General features: G+C 47.4%; 1 protein-coding gene across 2 annotated transcripts in view; it reads left to right on the top strand.

The window, feature by feature from the left end:
* The window catches only part of CYP27C1 (cytochrome P450 family 27 subfamily C member 1), a 111,523-nt gene extending 89,085 nt beyond the window's left edge, over positions 1 to 22,438 (top strand). The window contains exons 7-9 of one of the 2 annotated variants that reach the window (XM_069616792.1): positions 4,638 to 4,716; positions 19,355 to 19,558; positions 21,824 to 22,438. In XM_069616792.1, coding sequence (XP_069472893.1) covers positions 4,638 to 4,716; positions 19,355 to 19,558; positions 21,824 to 21,940 — 400 coding nt within the window. In that variant the 3' untranslated portion in view covers positions 21,941 to 22,438. The remainder of the gene's footprint in view (positions 1 to 4,637; positions 4,717 to 19,354; positions 19,559 to 21,823) is intronic. The other variant, XM_069616793.1, reaches the window with a different exon arrangement.
* Positions 22,439 to 22,714: the final 276 nt, after the last annotated feature.

The following is a 22,714-nucleotide window of genomic DNA, read 5'->3' as shown; positions in this document are numbered from 1 at the left end:
CAGGCGTTTGGGGTTAGGGAATCAAAGGCAACACCACCAGTCACTTCAGGCTGACCGCACTGGGGATTGCAAGTTCCCTGGGCCACCCCCTGCTTTTAGGCATCTAAGGGCTTTTGCTGCTGAACGTGGGGCCCGGGGATCCAGATGGTTATGGCTGATGGTGGCAGTAAGTCTCATGGAGCAACTCCTTCTACTCCTCCAGTGCTGCTTCCAATCCTTCACTGCCAGATGCCTCCTATACCTTCACTGACAGGGATCTACGTGTTATTGCTGACTTACATTTTGTATTGTATTGTAGTAGTCATTTATATGGCGCCTTTTCCCAGTTTTATCGCCTCGAATCGCTTTGTGGTAGGAACGCCTTCGGGGATCATAGTTCAGGTATGGGAACGTTTCTTAGAGTAGACCTAAGATGCATGTGTGCATTTGGCCAAGATTAGGCGCAGTAAGCAACCGAGGAGGTCCAGCACGTGGGCGGGTGCTTAAGGTGGTCACGACTGAATGCTAGTGCAGGAGACTCTATGTGTACTCAGCTAGACTGAATTTGTTGCAGGTTGTTGCTGTATTCTAATGGGAGAGGTGTTGGGTGAAGTCTGGTGTTTCAGTGCAAAGATTATGTGACCAGCTGGACCGAATTTGTCATAGTCCTAGTTGCATGCTAGAGTGCGTGGGAGGAAAGCCGTGCCAGTGGCAGGTGTCTACCGAAGTGTTGCGTTTATACTTACTGTAAACTCAGATGGACCTTATCTTTGTTGTCACTATGTCAGATTTACTGGCACTATGGGCCGGCTACCGCCAAGTCTGTGGGTGATAGATTAGTTGTTCTAGAGCATCTGCTAGGTGGGACTAGACATGGAAAAGCCAGGCTAATGGGATTCACGGAACACAATAGACTAGATGTCCTAGACAACAGATGCACATTAAATTAGACATAACAATGACATATCTTCCATGTTCTGCGGACACAAACCAAGGTAGTCTAATGATAGCAATATCAAGGATACCTAATGTGTGTTCCAGTGGCTAATCTTAAGCGGTTCTAAGTGTGATGGGATAACTAACAAATATCTTGGAGCGTCATGGACGAGCTGAAACTTGTAGGCGTAATGCTCTAAGTGAACCACATGCCTTAACCTGCATGTGCTTTCCTCCAGTTGCTGTATCAGGCCATCCACCTATCAATGCCCAGTTCCATGGCTTGTCCCTGCAGGTGTTGTAGACGAGTTAAGAATGTGTTGAAAATCTTTCTTCATGTGTCTCAGCTGTGGAACCTTTCTGGACCAAATCCTCCATCAGTTTCAAATGTGTTTTGAGGCCCATTCACATTGGTTGTCATATTTTTCCAAATATGTACCTTTGCAAGTGGCCATCCTTTTCTCAAGATTTTCTTCATATGGATGCCCAGCCTTCAGCTTTAGCCACCCCTTACCCACCCCTATTTCCCGTCTCTGGATCCCTTTTACATTTTATTAGGTGAGACCAGCACCACCCACCTTATGGGGAGTGCTGGGGAGATACTGAGTATCCCTTTCCTCATTTTAAATGTAAGATTTATGTTACAAGGACACATTTACCTTCAATGGCTGGTGGGAGTGAACCTTTTGATTAATTTGGTGCACCTTTTCCACGGGCTGTTTCCATGTCTGCTCATTTTACCAAAATGGCCCCTGTCTTCTTTTTTTTGCCATTTCAGTGTTCCTTGTCCTTTCTTGTTCCTTCCCCTGACCTCCAGGGAGGGAAATTCCTTTGTGTGATTTTTATCTTCGGCGGGAGTCCTGGGGATTCCCCGCCCAGGCTCTAGAGTGTCTGTGAAGGCAGGAAGCGACAGAGGAGTCCAAACCTCTGCAGTCCTTTGTCTTCCAGCCTGAGTGAAAATCCAGTTCAAACTGGGCGGCTGCTGTCCTGAAGGGTCTGCCAACCCCTCAAGTTTGAATGTTGCAAAGCTGTTTGTTTGGCTGAGTTCTTGCATAAAAGTCTGATCCTGGAAGCTGAAGAGGTAGTCGACCACTGCAACCAAAACCAAAGAGGATGATGCAGGAAATGCGGCTGAGATGATTTCCAGCGACCGGAGAACCTGCTCTGTAACCAGAGCCTGCTGTAGCCCTTCCTTCCTATCGATCTTGGCACTCCGAAAACAGCGACCCCGATCCAGAGCCTGATGAGTCCCACTAGACTCAAGAAGACCTGCATTTTGAGCCATCCCTTGTTGTGCTGCGACCTTGTGGGCTGCAATACCCTGGGACCTGAAGCCATCGTACGGTGCACAGTCTTCCGAATTCCGAATCTTGCTGAAACTTTGTGGGCATCCTCCTGGACCTCCAGAGACGTGAACCGAGTCCAAAAAGTCCCCTCACCAGAGTGCTGGACCTTGCAAATGATGAGAATCCGACCAGCGATATTCTGTCTTCTGTGCTACTGAAAAAGGCGCCAAATCCACAGAGCCGCATCCGGCCACAAGGAAAACCTTACCTAGAGCCTTCCCTGTGATCCTTGCTGAAAAAGTACTTCCATTGTCCTTTCTTCTGTCATCTTAATGAAGGAATTCAGAGACTGGGTTTTTGGCTGTAGATCCTGAAGTCCTCCTGCTGCAAAATCTTTTTCTGTGCAGAGGTACTGTGCTGGCTTGGGTATTTACTTACCTTAAGTCTCTTGTGATCCCTTTATAGTTTTGGGGTGCTTTCTGTGATTGGGAGTCCTCTCATCAAGTGCACCCAGGCCTCTGCTGGAATCCTCCTAGGGTGTCTTCTCTGAAGTCCCTGGACCCTCAACTAACTCTAAAGTAAAATACTTATTTTTCTCACGCTGCCTACAGCTGGCTCCTAGACCACTAGGGTCCCTCTTTTGCCTCTGAGAGAACTTGTGTACTAGAACTGGGAAGGACTGGATACTTTAGGGGTCTGCCATGAAAACTAAAACAAGTGTTGAAAAGTTACTTACTTGTAAATTAATTAGTTGGTAACTTTAAACTCTGAGTGAATAGTTACAAAAAGTCATTACTTGCCTTATCTATGTTGTGCCATTCTGAAAAGTATACATAGAATGTCCTCATCTTGCTTATCTTGAATAAGCTGTGTGCCTTCTTAAATAAGTATTCTCAAAGTCTTACTTTCCTTAGAAACTGTCTTGCCAGTCTATCTGAAAGTAGACTGCAATTTAAGTTACTCTGTGAATTGGGTTCTCCTCTTCCCAAAAGTAATGCTGTCGGGTTCACTTTATTATTCCTGTTAGGATAATTGTATGAGTGCCCCAATTGGTTCTTGCTTCCCCTGACTTGCTGTTAGCCTGTACAGAATAAGACTCCTTACAAAAGTAAAGAGGTGTTACCTTGTTTTAGCGGTGTGCCTTCTAAAAATAAGTTTACAAGTTATTGCTTTCCTTAATCTGTGCACTGAAAAGCAACTGTAATTGAAAATTACACAAAGTGTTTAATTACCTTGAGTATAACTGTGTTATCCCAAAGGAAGTTATAGGTTTTTACGTTCCTAGAATAAGTGTGTCACTATTCTACAAAGTATATTTTCCAGTTGATATTACGATGTGATTTCTTGCTGAGCGTCATGGTACAACTGCTAGGGTCTACTGCCCTGTATTACTGTAAGTAATCCAAAAGTAACTATTGGGTTTTACTTCCCTAGAACTACTGTTAGGTGTTCCAAATAAGGTTATATGCTTTGGTCGGTGTACCTTCAAGCATAGTGTTATGTTTTTATAATTGTTATATATAATGTGATAGTATTTATTCCCCCCAAGATTTATCTGGGCCTACTTGTATTTAAATAAACCATTTATTTTTTACAATACTTAGCGTTTCAGTGTTTCTTTGGACCATTTGTATTACAATTTCTTTGTACTGATTCTACAGCCCTCTCTCCCTCCTAAGTTAAGCCTGGCTGCTCTGTCTACGCTACCATGAAATCAGGTGGTACCACCTTATACTAATGGAGTCTTGTACTGCCTCAGTTGAAAGGTTTTACTAAGCCCTTAGATGGACTTCAGAAAAACTATCCTAACACTCCCACCTCCATTTTGAACTCTCCCGGTTGGCATGGAACACCATTCCTTCCCTTCATACTCCTTTCTCAACCTGCGCTGCTCCTTGCGTCACACTGCTTTGCTTGAAGGAGCCATCTTTTCTTCATGGCACGTTTCATGTCCTCTTTCTCTTTCTCCTCGGCTACTCCTCTTTTTCCACTTCAGTACCCTTCCTGGCCCTCTCCAGCCCCTGCAGTGCCTCTTTCTTTGATTGCTAGTCTAAGTTGTTGCACGACATGTAAAGTTTTGTGGTGATTCCAGAGAGCACGCGTTCTGGGTGTAAACATTAGTCTCTGTATGAATTATAAAAACAGAAAAGACCCCAGGCCTCTCTTTTTTTAAATGTAAGATCATCTTGCCCTTTGGCCCGACTTACTTTGCCATAGAGTTTTTAATGTAATGGACTCTTCGGACTGAATATGACCGAGTTACTCGGCCTGTGGATTTTCATTAATTGATTTTTCGGCAGAAAAATATGCAGTATCAAAGACTGGGCTTAGTTTATAAAGGCCTAAATAGAAGCAAAGCCACTTTTAAGCATGACCTGAATCAGGGTACGTTTGTAAAAGCTATTTGTCTGACCTTTACCACTTTCATCATTCCAGGTTATTTCCAGTCCTGCCAGGAAACGGAAGGGTGACCCAAGAAGATATGGTCATTGGAGGCTATCTGGTCCCCAAAGGGGTGAGTAAAGCATTACTGTGGTTTACTCCTCACCAGTAAGCAATGGGTTGCATCTTTCTTCCATTCCATAGTTTCCTTAAAAAAGGCATCAGAGAATAACAATTTTATTTTTCTTATTTCTGCTGGATGTTTGGTTTCTTATTCTTGGTTTGTTATTTTAAGGTGCCCTCGTTTGCCACCTAAGAGGCACCAGGCCTGATTTACAAAGCGTTTTCCAATGGGATTGCGTTTTTGTAAATCAGGCCCACCGTGAAACAAACAAAATGGTGCAGAGACAAATAAAAGTGGCAAGCGGAAAACAGTAAAAATGACGTTGGTTCATAGAAGTAGAAAGAGGGGGAAACTTGCAGAGACCCAGTAGGGTAAGGGGGAGTGTCCAATAGCAATTCCACCGTCCTCTGTGAGAACGCATGGAAGCCCTTTCAGAAGACAAGGTCCCTGATGGGGCAGGAAAAGTGAAGCGCTAAAGAGTCTCTCCCAGGAGTCAGGTGGTCTCTGCGTCCAGCGCTGGATTATGAAAGGACCCTGGGGTTAGGCGGGAGAGGGGCTTAGGCTGAAGATCTTATCCTGATAGGGAGAACGTCCTTTATGCTTGCTGTAACTGCCTATAAGTATTCATGTCCCGAAATCATGATGAAAGGGCAGAAAAGAGCCTGGCCCAAGTCACAACACCAGACTTTCACTTCCGTTATCCATGAAGTTGACCATGTCAGGTGTTGCTTGAGCAGTTCAAGAGTCTTCCACCACCAGAAGCCTCTCCCTGTCCCTTCAGAATGAAGTACCTCAAAGTTTGGTCCCGCAGCGCTTCCCATATCACTGCACTGACAAGGACTCTAGCAGTCTTGCCCTACAAGCGTCCATCTGGCCCGGCCAGCCACATTACCATCCTTTGGATCCCTTCAGGCAGCCCGCCTCGGCTCAGGTTAGCGTTGGTTGCAGTGCTCCGCTGAGACGTGACGAATACTTGGCAACTCACGCTCCAGTCCTCTTCACCTCACATGAAGAACTCTCCCTTGCCACCATCCAGACAGGATGCCGAGCACATGCACGCCTTCACCTGCACTCAGCTCCACACATCTCCACGCATTACTTTGCCAAACTACCCAAATTAAGTTTCCTGATTGGCCCCCCTGGTTACTGCTTAGGACTTTCAGGTCTAACAGGGTTCCATATTATCACCCGCAATCTTCAGTTTCTATACAGATCCACTGGGAGTCCTCCTTTAAAACAAAGACCACCGACAAAGAAGAGCATGCATATGGCACGCAACCTTATTTTAAAATCTCCTGCAATAAATACCTCCACTTCAAAGACTTTCTCAACACTATTCAGTCCTGTATGTCCACCTATTACCTCAAACTAGACCCAACTTGGACCGAGTTTGACCTCTCGTTGAGCAGCAAACTGGACACACTCTCTCGGAATTGGCTCAATGGCATCAAACCTAATGCTCTGACTGCACGCTGCAAAATCTATGACACACACTACATAACTCCCCATCAAGTTCCTATCATGAAAAAAGGCCAAGTCGCCCGTTACCATCTCGTGCGCCATAAGAACTAGATACATTCTTTCTTCTGTCAACAATCAATAGGATTAGAGCGTTGTTCTTTATTCGGCTTTTCTGGCTGTATCCTGCACTGAATGTTTATGTTAATGTGAAAGGATATTTATATTGCACACTATCACCACTGTAGTGGTCCCCTGGCGGATCTGAAAGAAAGGGGGGTAGGTTAGGGTACGCTAGTAGGACTAAGTTTGGAGAAAGAGCAAGGGAGCTGTGATGTGTTGTTGGCAGCTTCAGTTTGGTTACCACCACTCACTGAGCTTTTTGGTGTGGTATCCGGTCGGTGTCCATCATGTGCCGTTGTGTAAGGCTCTGTGTGATGTGTTTGTTGTTGCGGTGTAGTGAAGTGCGTGTGGGTTGCTGTTAAGAGGTATGGGTGTGGTTAGTTACGGTTTGAGGGGTGTATGAAGAGGGATGAGGTTTTAGTAGGTTTGGTTATTTGCATAGAGCTATCAAGTTGCGCACATGCAACACCCCTTACTCGATGAAAGACGGGCTGCCACTGACCCAGTCCATGCCCCAATTCTTTCCACTCATTTTGCAAATGTGGAAACTTGGCTAAAAAGGCATAAATAGGAGTGCATCTCTGGAACGGACCTCGTCATAGGTGCAAGTCAGGCCTGCATATGCCACGCTTGCCCGTGTGCTAGTCATTAGTGAAAAGGCCCTGCACGCTTACCTTTGTGCAGTAATTCTCCTGCAGTCTAATGTACAGTCTAGCGTATAAAGTTCTGTCTGCACTTTAAAGTCATAACCACGGCAGTTGGATGCTATTCATATGTCACATAGCATAATGTCCGAGCACATTGCTCTATATTAAGCGTCTTTAAGCTTTTCAGATTCTTTTTGGACAAGTCATGTGTTGCACTTGAAATGAGTAAACGCCACTTTCTGGACCAGAACTACAACGTGTTTCTGAAAGAGGGAAACAGTTTAGCCAGTTTATGAAGTTGGTAGTGGTCTATCTTGACCACCACCTTGATTTGAGGTTCCTATGAAAAGTCTGTCTCAAACAAAGGGCCTCATTACAGGTTTGCTGGTCCAGTAACTACGGTACTGGTAAGCTTGCGGGTACAATTGTTACTGGACCGACAAACTACGAGTTCTGCTCCTGGGTGCCTTCCCGCCTGCCAGGCCTGACCTCTGTGGTGGGCGAGCCGGTGCTTCGGCCGCCCCGTACTAACACGCACATGCATATAAGCACTGAGACATGACACATGCGACCATGCTTTCCAAGGTCCCGGCGGCAACTGCCGCACGGATGTTCTTTATTCAAAACGCACATGTGCCACCCAAAACGAGGCTCGCGCATGCGCCGTGTACACTGACAACGTCACATCCCTTTTTTCTTTAATTAAAACAAACTAATATCAATAACACAACAGTCCAACATGGAACAACGATGAATGTCCCAGTAGGGGATCGCTGACCTGACCAGGACGCCAGCTCAGTCTCGTGAGTCCAGGACGCAGTCCTTAAGCCGAGCTGGCAGCCGGCGATTATGTCGCTCCGGATATCAGGGACTGTTCTGGGGGATCGCTCCTGGGCACTCCACCCGCGGTAGCCCTTCCAGTGGGGTATCTGTTCCAGGGCTCTCCGTCCCCGCGTCCGATAGGGATCCCTCGTCGGGGCCTGTCTCCTCACCGGCAACATCCACTTTCTTAAAAAAAGATTGGTTGCGGGTGATGGTCCCTCGCTCGTTGGCCACGGTGACCATGGTCCCCTTCACGTGGGTGACAGTCAATGGCCGGGGTTCGTATGGTAGTGCCAGCTTCCCTTCCGGTCGACGGTTCCGCACTAACACGGAATCGCCTACGGCCATCTCCGTATCTTGTAAACCTCTCCTCGCACTTTCCATCATGTTGCGTGCCGCTCGCTCCTCCCAGACTTTCTCGTTGTCCATAACCCCGGGTTCTCGGCCCTCCATCTCAGGGATCAACCCTCTCGGGCAGCGTCCAAAAAGCGCCTCCGCTGGGGCGACCTCCGTGGACTGGTGGGGTGTGGCTATGTATTCCCTTAGGAACTCGACCAATTTCTGCCGTAGGTCATTCCCTCCGATGGCCGATATTCTGAACACTTTGTTAAGGCTCCACATCATTCTCTCAGCTTTACCATTGGCCCGAGGCCAGAGGGGCGAGACCTTCTGATGTTGGATGCCTTTTTCTTTTAAGTACTGCGTGAACTCGTTTCCCATGAACGGGGGCCATTGTCCGAGCACAACAGTTCGGGGAAACCATGCGTGGCAAACATTCTGTCCAACGCCCTGGTGGTGTGTTCAGTCGCTGTTGATTCGACCACCTCCACCTCCGGGTACCTCGACCATTGGTCGATCACCACCAGAAAGTGCATGCCCCTTCCCGTTGATCCAAAGTCGGCATGGACCGTGCCCCACGGCTTCTCACTCCGTTCCATGGAACTGATGGGTGGAGCCCTCTCAACCGGACTCGCTGCTTGGCACGGCAAACACCTCTTCACAAACGACTCCACCAGACTTTCCAGATCGAGGAACCATACCTTGGGTCTGAGCCGCGCCTTTGTCTTGGCGATACCCTGGTGTCCCGTATGGGCCAGTTCCAGGACGCGGTTCCTTAGGGCTTGTGGAATGACTATTTGACTTCCACGCAGCAGTAGTCCATCTTCCGATATTGAAAGTTCGTCCCTCACCTTCCAGAGCGTCTGAAGGTCCTTCTGAGCCCTCTGTTCCCGTCTGGAGTTGTTTTGGAGCATCTCCTTCCAGTCACCACTTCTCACCGCCGCCTTGACCATCTGAAACACTTCATCCATCGACGACTCCTCGGCCACTGCTACCCTGGATAGTGCCATGGGCATCGCGCTCTCCACCACGTGGCACACCAACCACACCAACCAATCCAATACTTCACTGGGGCCTTCCACCCGCTAGTGACCCGGGTGGCGGAAGAGGTAGTCTGCCGGATTATTAGTCCCCGGTCTGTAGACAAGCTTAACCCCGTACTCGAGTGCTAGCATCCAGCGCTCTATCCTTGGGGGAGGTTTCGACGACACGCCCGCCAGGATGGGCAGGAGCGGCTTTTGGTCAGTCACAACCGTAACTGGCTTGCCCAGAATGTACAAACGAAAATGGCAGCAACCCCACAGAATGGCCAACGCCTCTCTCTCAATCTGCGAGTAGCGCTTTTCCGTGTCCGTTAGAGCTTTACTCGCATAGGCAATGGGGTGCATGTCTCCTCTATTATCGGCCTGCATAAGGACATCCCTTAGACCCACCGGGCTGGCGTCCACGACAATCTCTGATTCTGCGGTGGGGTCAAAATACGCCATTGTGTCCCGATCAGACAGAGCTTTCTTGATCTCCTGAAACGCCTCCTGCTCTCTCCTGTCCCACACCCAGGTGGCCTCATTCCTGGTCAAAGCCCTGAGAGGCTCGGACAGGGACACCAACCCCTTGATGAAGCGCCCGCAATAGTCCCAGGAAGCTACGTACTTCCGTGGGAGACTGGGGCGCCGCCGCTTCGTGGATGTCTTTGACCTTCTCAGGATCTGGCGTTACGCCGCTGGCATGGAATATGGAGCCAAAAAACCCAATTCTGTCCTTGAAAAACTCACATTTATCACAGTGCAGAGTGAGACCCAGCTCGCTCAACCTTCGCAGGGTATGCTCCAGTCTCTTCATGGGCTCTGCCTTGGACTCTGCAAAAACCAAAATGTCATCACTCATATTGAGTACCCCTTTAATGCCAGCCAGCGCACCCCTGATGGCATTTTGAAAAACTTACGCCGCAGGGAATATGCCAAAACTCAGGCGTTTAAACTGATAGAGGCCCTCGTGTGTAGTAAACGTTGTAATATATCTGGAATCTGGGTGGAGCTCTAGCTGGTGATAGCCCAACCTCAGATCCAGCTTCGAGAACACTCTGGCCCGTTGTAGTTCCCCGACAATGTCATCCAGGGTTGGTGTCAGATGTCTCTCACGTTTAATGGCGGCATTTGGGAGGCGCATGTCCACACAGATGCGTACCGCCCCCGGCTGCTTCGATTTCGGTGCCACTACGATGGGCGAGACCCAGGGCGTCGGCCCCTCCACCCTCTCAATGATGTCCATTTTGACCAGAAGTTGAAGCTCCTTCTCCACTTGCTCCCTGAGGTGGAACGGGATCCTTCGATGTTTGAGGGCGGTGGGCCGGATGGTATCATCGATATGTAGACGCACTGGGGGACCCTTCAGCTTGCCCACTCCCTGAAAGATACCGGCGAATCTGGTCAGCAGTTGGTCAATGTCCACCTGGTACACCTCAACGGCAAAATGCACCAGGTCCAATGCCTCTGACGCAGCACAACTGAGAAGCGAGTGCTGGCTGATGTCCGTGACAAATAAACGTTCTTTGATGGTCTTGGTCCCTCTGGTGACAGGTGCCACAAACACCCCTTGAATGGGTAGCGGAGTGTCGCCTCCAAAGGTGAAAATCTTTGCCATTGACACATCCAATGGTGGTGGTCCCGGGATTGCTCTGTAATGGTCGGTGGCAAGCACACAGACAGAGGCGCCCGTGCCTATCAGTACCTGCGTTGGGACACCTTGAATGTCAACCACACACTTAGGCTGTCTCTTTTTTTCGTGCTCCTGTCGCAAGGTTCGAAATGAAAAAAAACTCTTCTTCCTCTTCCTATTCCTCTGCGATATCTAGTTTCTGGACATCTTGCTCCAGTGTCGCAACACTGCGTTGTCTCCTGAGCCTGCCGCCATTAGGCCTCGCCGGTCCTCTTTGCGTGGCAACCGGTGCGGCGGCACGACACATCCTGGCATAATGGCCCGGACCATTGCACCTGCCGCATGTTCTTGATTTGGCGGGACAGTCATCAGAGTGGGGCAGATCATATCCGCAGTATTGGCAAATGGTCGCTGATCCGTGTGCTGGGGCTGCATCCTGGCGTTTCTGGCTCCATCGCGCCTTCGATGAAGCTTGCCTTCCCACTGCAAATGCCTCTTCAGACCTTCCGGGGCGCACAGCAGCGTCCATCTTAGCTCCTCTCGTCTCAGCCAATTCACACACCCTGCCAGTGTCTAATATTTGGACAAGAGACAGTCCCGGCTCTCGCAGTATGTGTCTGCGTAGTTTGCCCAAACTGCACCCCTGAATCACTTGATTCCGGATCATACCCTCTTCATTGTCCCACCTACAGGTGGTAGCCATCTGCCGCAGGTGTGCGCAGAACTGATCAAGCGATTCCTCCTCCCACTGTTTCTCACCACAGAATAAAAATCTGTCGAAGTCCACGTTGGATAGGGGAATGAAATAGTTCTTGAGGGCAGTTTTAACGGCATCATACGTCGCCACTTGTAGGTTTAGAGACTCATATATGCGGAGAAAGTCCATCCCTGCCGAATAGAGCAATGTCGCCCTCTTTGTGTCGTCATTGGTCTCTCCGGTCGCTGCAAAGTACATGTCCAGTTTTTTTATCCACAGCAACCATTTTGGGCCCAATTTTGAGGGTGGACCTGAAGTGTCAAATTCCTGCATGGGTAGTAATGAACCCTGATGTCTGTGCACTACCGTTTGCATCGCCGACGCTTCTCCATCGCTGTCCGTCATCTTTGCCGGTCACTCAGGCACCTCACTGCAATATTAGAGGCAGCAAACGTGACTCGGACAGATCGCTGATGTACCTGGTCCCGTGCGCAGAGGTGAATTGGTGCTACGACGACGTTCGGTCCTGTAGTCCTCTTGGAACAAAGGGCTGCGAACGCTTTGGTGTTTTGTCCTCCGTTAGCACGTAGGCAGCGCACGAGCACCCTCGTGGGCCGCTACTGCCTTTCGAGCTGAGGCTAACGATATCGCCATTGCTCGCGTCGGATTCAGGATACAGGATACACAGCGAAGAAAATGCTTGTGGTTGACACGTCGGTGCGTGTCGAGCTGCTCACTTCGTTGTATCCCGCCTCGTCGCCAATGTGGTGGGCGAGCCGGTGCTTCAGGCCGCCCCGTACTAACACGCACATGCATACAAGCACTGAGACATGACACATGCGACCATGCCTTCCAAGGTCCCGGCTCCAATTGGACTCAAATGGGAATGAGGAACAATAATTACCGGCAATGGGCAATTACCGGGTCCGCAGGGGCTGGAATGCCCCGGTAATTGCCCATTGCTGGGTGCCAGTAATTCATGACTCTGGCGGCAGCCATGCCGGTATTTACCGGCATGGCTACCGCCGGACTCATAATGAGGCCCAAAGTCTCACTTGAGTGAGTAATAACAACGAGTGATAGCAAATGGAACGTAGGCCTGAAGTAGGACACAGGTCTTGCTGCCATTAGCACAGATCCACTTGTGTCTGAGGCAGGCAAGCAGCTTTGTGAGCCACTCATTTCCATTTATGTGAAACTCGTATTGGGGACCCTGCATATAGTTGAGCATGAGCCCATAGTCTGCAATTAGCCAAAAGAAACAAGCACACAAGTGGTACATACAATATGCTAGGGTGCGAGGCCACACCCACCTCTTCATTGGATGTGAACTGTTTGAACTCATTGTTCGCCTCTGGCCAGACTGGTTGTTGTCAGGAGCCCCGACTTCAGGTTATCTCAGGGGGAAGGTGGGCCCCATTAAAATATAGGCACTTTTACACAGATGGCCTTTCCTGGTGGGGGGGCAGGGCCCTGGAGCACCTGCCTACTCGGCGCCCCTGGCTGTAGTTCAGAAGAGCCTTGAAGAAGCACCTATTGAGATCATGTTACTGCTCCTGTGACACTAGCAAGCTGCACATCGTGGATTTTATACGTAGCTCCCAATAATGTTGCAATCTTTATCGAGTTGCAGCAGTTTTATTGAGTGCTGTCCCAGGAGCACCATTCGCCTTCTCTAATTTATGTGGAGGATTTCTAAAATGCCTATCTAGCTGGGAAGCAAAGGAGCATTCTAACACTGCATCTGTTCAAACTAACATGTGTTCCCGGCTCACAATCAGCTGGGGGTGGAGCATGGGCATTGGAGTCTCTCATGCTTAGACACCGCCTGCCATGCAGGAACCTGGAACCTGGAGAATCACATTCCTGCTAGACTTGCAAGAGAGGAGGAATGTCACAAGAATAACAATCCATGTGATAGCAGCATAGAGTCCAGCTGCTCTGACCACTGGGATAATACAGGTAAAGCCTGTGTGATAGCAGCATAGAGTCCAGCTGCTCTGCCCCCTGGGATAATACAGGCAATCCCTGTGTGATAGCAGCATAGAGTCCTGCTGCTCTGCGCCCCTGGGATAATACAGGCAATCCCTGTGTGATAGCAGCATAGAGTCCTGCTGCTCTGCGCCCCTGGGATAATACAGGCAAAGCCTGTGTGATAGCGGCATAGAGTCCAGCTGCTCTGACCCATGGGATAATACAGGCAATGCCTGTGTGATAGCGGCATAGAGTCCAGCTGCTCTGCCCCCTGGGATAATACAGGCTAAGCCTGTGGGATAGCGGCATAGAGTCCAGCTGCTCTGACCCCCGGGATAATACAGGCAAAGCCTGTGCGATAGCAGCATAGAGTCCAGCTGCTCTGCCCCCTGGGATAATACAGGTAATCCCTGTGTGATAGCAGCATAGAGTCCAGCTGCTCTGACCCCTGGGATAATACAGGCAATGCCTGTGTGCTAGCAGCATAGAGTCCAGCTGCTCTGCTCTGCCCCCTGGGATAATACAGGTAATCCCTGTGTGATAGCAGCATAGAGTCCAGCTGCTCTGACCCCTGGGATAATACAGGCAAAGCCTGTGTGCTAGCAGCATAGAGTCCAGCTGCTCTGACCCCTGGGATAATACAGGCAAAGCCTGTGTGCTAGCAGCATAGAGTCCAGCTGCACTGACCCCTGGGATAATACAGGCAACGCCTGTGTGATAGCGGCATAGAGTCCAGCTGCACTGACCCCTGGGATAATACAGGCAAAGCCTGTGTGATAGCGGCATAGAGTCCAGCTGCTCTGACCCATGGGATAATACAGGCAATGCCTGTGTGATAGCGGCATAGAGTCCAGCTGCTCTGCCCCCTGGGATAATACAGGCTAAGCCTGTGGGATAGCGGCATAGAGTCCAGCTGCTCTGACCCCCGGGATAATACAGGCAAAGCCTGTGCGATAGCAGCATAGAGTCCAGCTGCTCTGCCCCCTGGGATAATACAGGTAATCCCTGTGTGATAGCAGCATAGAGTCCAGCTGCTCTGACCCCTGGGATAATACAGGCAATGCCTGTGTGCTAGCAGCATAGAGTCCAGCTGCTCTGCTCTGCCCCCTGGGATAATACAGGTAATCCCTGTGTGATAGCAGCATAGAGTCCAGCTGCTCTGACCCCTGGGATAATACAGGCAAAGCCTGTGTCATAGCAGCATAGAGTCCAGCTGATCTGCCCCCTGGGATAATACAGGCAAAGCCTGTGCGATAGCAGGATAGAGTCCAGCTGCACTGCCCCCTGGGATAGCTATGCCTGTGTGATTGCAGCATAGAGTCCAGCTGCACTGACCCCTGGGATAGCTATGCCTGTGTGATTGCAGCATAGAGTCCAGCTGATAGCAGCATGTCCTAAAGAAGGGCCGGCTCTTCGCCATTCCTGGCCTCTGCCTAATGACAGGAACATTGGACGGGAACCTAAGCCTTTGCCCTTCAGAAAATGAATCTGGGGCTTTGGCACTTCCACACAGGGAGAAGGCCTGAGAGCCTTTGCCCGGTTCTTTAGTTCCATTCTTGGGAGTGTGCTCGCACGTCCAACGAGGTACAGTGCGTTTCCTCGATGCATGGAGCGGTTCCAAGCGCCATTCAGAGACAGACAGACAACAAGACGCTCATTGTGCCAGTGTCTCTTCTGCCAGGAACTGGGCAGACTTATTAAAGGGCACTGATCAGTCCGTAAAATTGGCTTCGCTGAGCAGCGTTCCAGGAACTGAAGTGCGTCTGATCTTAAAATGCACCTGCACAACCGTCTAGGCTCTTTGTGTTTCTGAAAAGCAATCACAGCGCTTATACCAATGAACAAGGGATTTCTGACGTCAGAAAGACTGCTTTTTATGTACAAATGAGCAATTGGGTAGTGTTTTTATTGTTTCTGGAGAGAATTCATTTTTTTTTGCTGGCACCGCCGTGGTCAGACCCTCCCTTTGAGGAACATGATCACTGTGTGCGTGTGTGTCATGGAAAATACAATGGAACAAATAGGCTACACTTGGCCTAATTGTGAGTCTTCAATCAGAGAGAATTTGGGTCCATGGGGTTTCTTTAAATGGGGTCAGATTTACAGCGACATGGCTTTCTAAGTGGCACCAACACTCAAAGGATTGTTGGCACCACTGCAACAATCCTCAGCAGGATGGGCTTTTGGAGGCGGAATAGCCTGGTTTTCTGCTCACAGCTCAAAGGCATATGATGGCTTACAGCACAAGCAGTATATTCCAAAGTGATGGGGCCATAATGGAAAAGGCACAACCAACTTTACATCTGAAGCCTAACGAGGAGTCCTTGGGTAAACTTTTCATGCTATATTGTCCGTTCCTCGGAGGAGAAGAACCAGTGGCAGACTCATCCCATGAGCCACTCTCTGGACCATGCTTAAATGGTTAACATGAACACGTTGCTCAGAAGGCAAACAATGAAGCTCTGTTGAGTGTGGAAAAGATGTTGCACACCTTTGGCGTTCTGAGCATGCTGTCAGCAGAACTCTGGTTCACTTCTAGCTTGTAGGCAATACCCGCAGTGGCTGCTGCCGACAAAGGCTTGGCATAGATCTGTCCCGAGGCCCAGAGAGAGTATCTCCGCTTCTGATCAGCAGTATCTTTGCCTTGTCATCCTAGATCTTTTCAAAGCTCAACATCCCTTGTCGTTACATTAGAGAAGTTCAGCCAGTGGTTGGAAGCTCAGCCCCGCTACCTCAAGGTCGTTCTTTGACTCACACATCGCAATTCGCAACACCTCCCCCATTGACTTGAGCAGATATTTATCTTCTCTGCACCACTAGACTTGACCCAGCCTGAAGAAAGAACATGGGCTAGTCATGCAACCTTCTCAACTCCCTCTCAAACCAAATCCTGATCATCGTTGCATTCACACTCTGTACTTCTGAATGTAAATGGCATAGCAGTATCAAGGTTATTATTCTCCTTCCCCCAAAATACCCACACTCCCCCACATAGCCTCCTTTGATGAACATGTTAATGCTTATCACAACAAGGTACCCCGCACACACACAAAACTCTCGCATCACCAAGATACACATCTTAATACAATTCAGGAGCTCCTCAAATATTGAGAGTAGATAACGATTGACCAGGTTCCCTGCGTACCTGTGGAACCTGAAGCTTGGTTTTCTAATTTCCTTCTGATAATTGGAAACCCCTTCGAGTGCCTTCCCAAAGGTTTGCACTACATCTCCCTTGAGTGTTTAAGATTGACTATGCTGGCTAAGGATTGTTAGGAGAAACTTTATTTTTGCTGCTTTTCTCCCATTGGCTTTGATGGGACACTCTTCTATAGGACACGTTCCTTTTTCGTTGGACACCTGACCTGACTTTTTGGAGGCAAGTAACGCATTATGCTTTACTTCCTTGCCCTTTTGCTCATTCTTATGAGGAAACTGATCAGTCCATAAGACTATCAGTATTTTGTGAATTTCTTATAATGTTACAATTGCACACATCATCATAAAGTGAAGTGCGGTTAACATACTTTGTATACTTATATCTTTTACTGTAATGGCCTTTTGGTTGCTTTTACAATTTCCCTGGTGCGAGCTAGTGGCAGTACTTATTTTTCTACCATTTCTGTAAAGTTTTGCACTTTTGCATTTACTGTAATGATGGCTACTAAGGGTGGCTAGCACCCTAAGATGGATCTGCCACAAGGTTTTCACTCGTGCTTTGGCCATATTGTTCTTTGACCTTCTTCCTGCCTTCTCAGGTAAGGAAATGCCATGTATGGAATGCCCTTTCCCGGGGGGAAAACTGCTGCTATTGTGGGCAAAGGGGTAGTTTGTGTGTAAGCCTAGATGTGGGGGTTGGCACTGTCTGGTCACAGTACACATCCTGGGTAGATGTTGTGCCCAATGGAATCCATAAATGGATAGCCACTGCCAGTTTGAACAGTGCAGATCTTTACCATTGGTCGGCTCTCATCCCCAATATTGCATAAAAGGGGTGCTCCTTCAGCTATTTGACGGATCATCGTTGGAGCTAAACCCTCTACAAAGAAGAGCAGCTCGTTGACAACCCGAGGATGATCCCTGCAGATGACTAGCACCAACTCCATTGAAGTCCTGGTGAAATCCTGTTCCTCTGCCTGATCTCAAGAAGATGCTCATCAGTGCTTCAACCACTGGACGGTGGGAAAACCAGTCTTAACCCCTGCTTGAGAATCCTTGCCTTCTGAGTCAGTTGACTGACCATCTCTCCCCTGGGCTACATTGATGGAACCATCGCCATTCCGAGTGCATCCTTAGAACATGGAGGATCTTCAACTTGAGTAAAAAGACGCCTGCACCTACAGGTGCCAATGCTGCTTTCATCTTCCACTGAAGCACATAAACTATGTCCCTAGTGTTTCTATGTCATTTCATGAACCACATTTACCTCGACTACCTGTAGTTCGACTCCTTTTGGTGGTATGAATGTTTTTCTTTTAATGGGGGGTTCCTACCATACTCCTCTTCTCACCCTCAACCCCTTCCACCCTATAAAGATACACATACATATATATTTTGGTCGTACAACCAAGAGAAGTTGAGTTAAAGGTAGTGGAGTTAAGTTCGGTTGACAAAACCACAGATCACGACCTGAGTGACCTACCCTAGACCCACATCTACAACGAATAGGCCATATTCAACACCAATGCCCAAAACATCATTGTGCAAACCCCTTTTGCGTGAATGCAAATGTCTGTGCAGGCGCTTGGCTGCATCCATTCTGTCTCGCCAAATAGATCCATATACTATAGGGTACCTGATTACAGTCCTGATCTTGCAGGGTCCAAATATATATTACACACACAAAATGATCAGAAACAATATGTCAGACCATTTCTTTCATCAAACCAACAATCAATTGGTAAGCACTGTCATTTCTCTGTGGAAAAAATATTCACAATTATATATAGTTCAAACTTTAATAAGCTTCCATAAATCATACCAGATAAAAACATCAATACAATGACTCATCAGTGCATGGACACTATTCAAACATACAATGAAAATGCATCATAGAAACAATAGCAAATATTCATAGGAACAACACCTGATGTCATCTGCTTCCAAAGTCTGGGACGAAATTTTCTCTCTGGTGTCCCCTTTTTTTTTAGTTCCGGGGGATTTGTACCCATTCCTCTTACCAAACACACATATTACTCAAATTTAAGCATGACTCTTCTCACATTAAAGTCAACAGCCCAGTGTTTTGCCTAAAGTGAACCACTTAAAGCTCCAGATGGAATCGGCCTTCATCAGGACTAAGCTTTTTTTAATATGCCCCACAACATGGATTCCTGTGTACAAGAATATCTACAATCTGGTATACCTGAAATCTACTTCTTCGCCAGAATTAATTTCTTCTCTTTGTTCTTCTTAATACCTCGAATTCACGATTCTCCATTATATTTTCTAGGAGACACCAGATATGGTTGTCTCTCTAAGTTGTGAAGAGGATAACACTACCCCTCTGCGGTTTTATTAATACTGTAAATCTTGACCCCATTCTTAGTCTGTATACAGCCGTGCTTATTCCGGTGAACCGGCCAGATGTATGAGCTCAGAGGCTTAAAGAGACAACTATATCATCTGGTGTCTCCTAGAAAATATAATGGAGAATCGTGAATTGGAGGTATTAAGAAAGAAGGACTTAAAGAGTCTAGATATTCTTCTACCTAGTGAACGAGTTGATACTACGGAACAGACAGCCAACCTATGTGGAAATGTCACCTTGAAAATGTCAAAATGAAACCGTGTGTTGCTCAGGGAAAATGTCACGGCAATGCCAAGCAACAATGCATTTATTCTGTTTGGAAAACCTTTGAGAAAGGAACAGAGGGGTAGTGTGAAAATGATAATAGATTGTAATGTTGTGTTTTTGTCTGTTTTCTGTTAGACGCAGTTGGCTCTGTGCCATTACTCCACATCCTACGAGGAAGAGTACTTCTCGGCGGCGGAAGAGTTCCGGCCAGAGCGCTGGCTGAGGAAAGGCAACATGGACCGAGTAGACAACTTTGGCTCCATCCCCTTTGGTTATGGCCTGCGCAGTTGCATAGGAAGGAGAATCGCTGAGCTGGAAATTCATCTTTCCTTGATACAGGTAGGACAGTGTGGCAGATGCTAAGTGGCGCAAAGACTCAATTCCTAAACTTTGCATTCCTGCACCGTTGCCACATTGCTCCTCTGTGACAATTCTGCATTCAGTTACTCTGAAATAAGTACTAAATTAAGCTCTTGTTGAAAAAAGTCTTAAGATCCTCTATGAAATTTGACAAGCGGGACAATTAAAGCATGCAAATTGATGAAATGCACCCATCTGATTCTCGCTCTTCTGCGCTGCCTTTGACCCCTACCCCCACGTCTGACCCCACTGCTTTTCCATCTCCTCACCTTTGGCAATCTGAGGCATCGAAGGCCCTCCCAATCCCCTTCAAGCCTGCCACTGTCCCACTATGTCGTTCAGAAGATAGGCCCCTCTCCCTTAATTCTCCATGGCTCCTGCTGCTCTCCTGCTTCCCCTAGAGGCAGGTAATAGCCACATGTAAAGATTCTCGCTGCTACTCCCTGCATTCTGTATGCCCCAATCCCACTCCTTCCTGCACATCCCTTGGACCTCATTCTCGACCCCTTCCCATGGCAAGCATATTTTGATGCTCTGCGCCACCTTAGCAGTGCGGCAGAGTCTTGGCTGCTTATGCGGTGCGCTGGAGACCCGCTCTGCTCAGGTGACGCAAAAAAGACTTCAAGCTAAAGTCGCTTAACAGATGAGCTATGCAAATGTTGGAGAAACAAAGTTACTGCTATTTTGAAAATATTTACCCTGTAAAGGCACATAAGGCCGATGAGTTGCATAAACTTGCCAGAGATGATGACGACCTAAAGGTTTGTGGAGGTTTGACGGAACATGCTTCAGAGATAGGGATTTTAATATTGGGCTAAGCTTTATAGGCTTATTTAATACCTACTTGGGTATTCTTATTTTTATTATTAATGTGTTACAGTTTATAAATAAACTTTTCACATAATTACATGTTATATATACATAATCCAATAATAAGAAAAGAAGAACCAAATTACATATTAATAATTAATACTCATAAAAATATAATAAGAACCATATCAAAATACCTAAAATTCAATACAATCAATAAAATCTATTCTAAAACATTCTCATATGTACAGCCATAAATATCCAGTCTACATTTCATTCTCTCTACCTCTAGGTATACACACAGGTTGTTCCATTACATTACATTACGCTTGACTCAGATGGAGATACCCAGTCGTCTCTCAATCTCTAACCAGACATTGTACATTGCTATTAAACCTTTCAGTTTTGTAGAATTCAAGATACGTCACCAGAAGATTTCCTCCTTTATCTGTTCAATCTTATGCACAAAATTCCCATAATGTCTGTAGTAAATATTTACCATTCTTATTTAAAACCTACTTGGGTATTCAGTATTTCTTCAGTGAATGTGGGAAGGCTGCTAAGGCACATCAATGAGCACATCGATGACCAAGATACGTCACAGTGGTAAAGAGACAGGTAATTCCAAGGCCCGCGTCCACAGAGTTTAATCCGAGCTAGAATCTGCTCTTGACTGAGAGGAGATGAAGCAGTCCCTATAGTCAATTAATTCCATGTTGACGGAAGAAATTAGACCTTTGGAGTTATAGTGCCAATACTTCTACTCATTATGTGAACGTCCAGATGTTCTGGCCTCCAACTCCCATGATCCGTCACTACTGACTAGGCTGTTTAGGGATGATGGGAGTTGACATCTGGAGGTGGTCATAATGAGTAAAGTAGGAACACCGTTTTTGCGATTCGTGATTAGGCAGGTAACCGACTTTCCTAATTGATTGACAGAGATGAGCTGTCCAAACATGTTACCCCCATCGCTTCTCTGCATATAACTTTCTGTATTAGTTGCAACGCCCTTACCTTGGCCTTAACAGTACTTATTATTCCACTACTGTGAATGTGCCGTGTTTCTCCGTAAGGGGAGAAGAAAACATGTCCACCCCATGATTCTGGGAGTCTGCTTAGTGTCCTAGAGTTCTAATAGAGGGCCAACATTCCATACTTCATGGCAGCAGAAAGTGAGGCAGCGTTTCTCGTTCTGTTGACAGCCTTGGACGCCAGGGTGGTGGAAAAAGAGCCATAGGCTGCAATGGAAAGTAAAGCGTTTTTTCCACCAACATGGCGTCCAGGGCTGACACTGTTTCTAGTGGAATGTTGGCCCTCTAGTTCTTTATTAGAACTTTGTGGGTGGAAATTGCCATTGAAAACAAAAACATAACTCAACTGGAATGCATCCTCAGTAGCAGTCTAACTAATTGTGTGTCTTTCTTTTTCCAGCTGCTTCAGAAATTCGAGATCCAAACCTCTCCCAAAACAAAGGAAGTCAAGGCCAGAACCCATGGACTTCTGGCCCCCGGAGGCGACATCAACCTGAGGTTCTGCGACCGGAAGTGAGACTAAGGCCCAAGGGGGTTAAAATGGACTGCTGCCGGGTGAAGAGCTTCACCGAACTGCTGAGGGCTGACCAGTGCCCGGCACCACTGGCGCGGTGCGGATACTCGCCTTCCGCAGACCTGAAACTCATTCTAGATGAAGCCACAAGACATTACTCACTTGTCCTTTTTTTTAATAAGTAATGATAATGTTTATGTAAAGCTGTAGTTTGATAGAATGAAATAGAACATTAACTGGCACTTTTTTTTAGACTGCATAGTCTTACAGAGATTTAAAGGCACACATGTGTGCAGCGAAAGACGAGTGTTGAATGTTTTTTTGTTCGCAGGTGAGACTGATATCCTGCGATATCCCGTTTTTAGAGATGTCACCGTAAAGTGTAAACTGCCCTACCTTTATTCTCCGAATGAGGATATTTGCTCATTGGGCTGTAGTACTGTCAATAAAACACAATCCCATCTTGTTAAATATTAAAAACAAATGTCAACTAAATAGCTACCCATTTGCTGACTTGGAGAGTAATTACGGCCACCGTTATGACTTAATTCAAGAAAAGTGAATGTGCTAAAAACGTCACTAACCCCATTTAGTTGACCTTTTTACCACAGAGGCAGGAAGTAGCCGAGTACTATAAGGAGAATGTTATCACGGGTGACTGCTGTAGTCGTTCACGTTTAAAAGTCGGGGTTACATTGCCATCTGGTGGCTATAATAGGGATCGGTAGAACCATTTTGTTCTGAACTTGAGTCTCAAATGCCATGTATGGGCATCCC

The sequence above is a fragment of the Ambystoma mexicanum genome, chromosome 9 (assembly GCF_040938575.1).
Source record: "Ambystoma mexicanum isolate Mex_15411 chromosome 9, UKY_AmexF1_1, whole genome shotgun sequence".
In the NCBI taxonomy this organism is placed as follows: Eukaryota; Metazoa; Chordata; class Amphibia; order Caudata; family Ambystomatidae; genus Ambystoma; species Ambystoma mexicanum.
The sequence above is the reverse complement of the archived record's forward strand: the minus strand, read 5'-3'. Positions and strand labels throughout refer to the sequence as shown.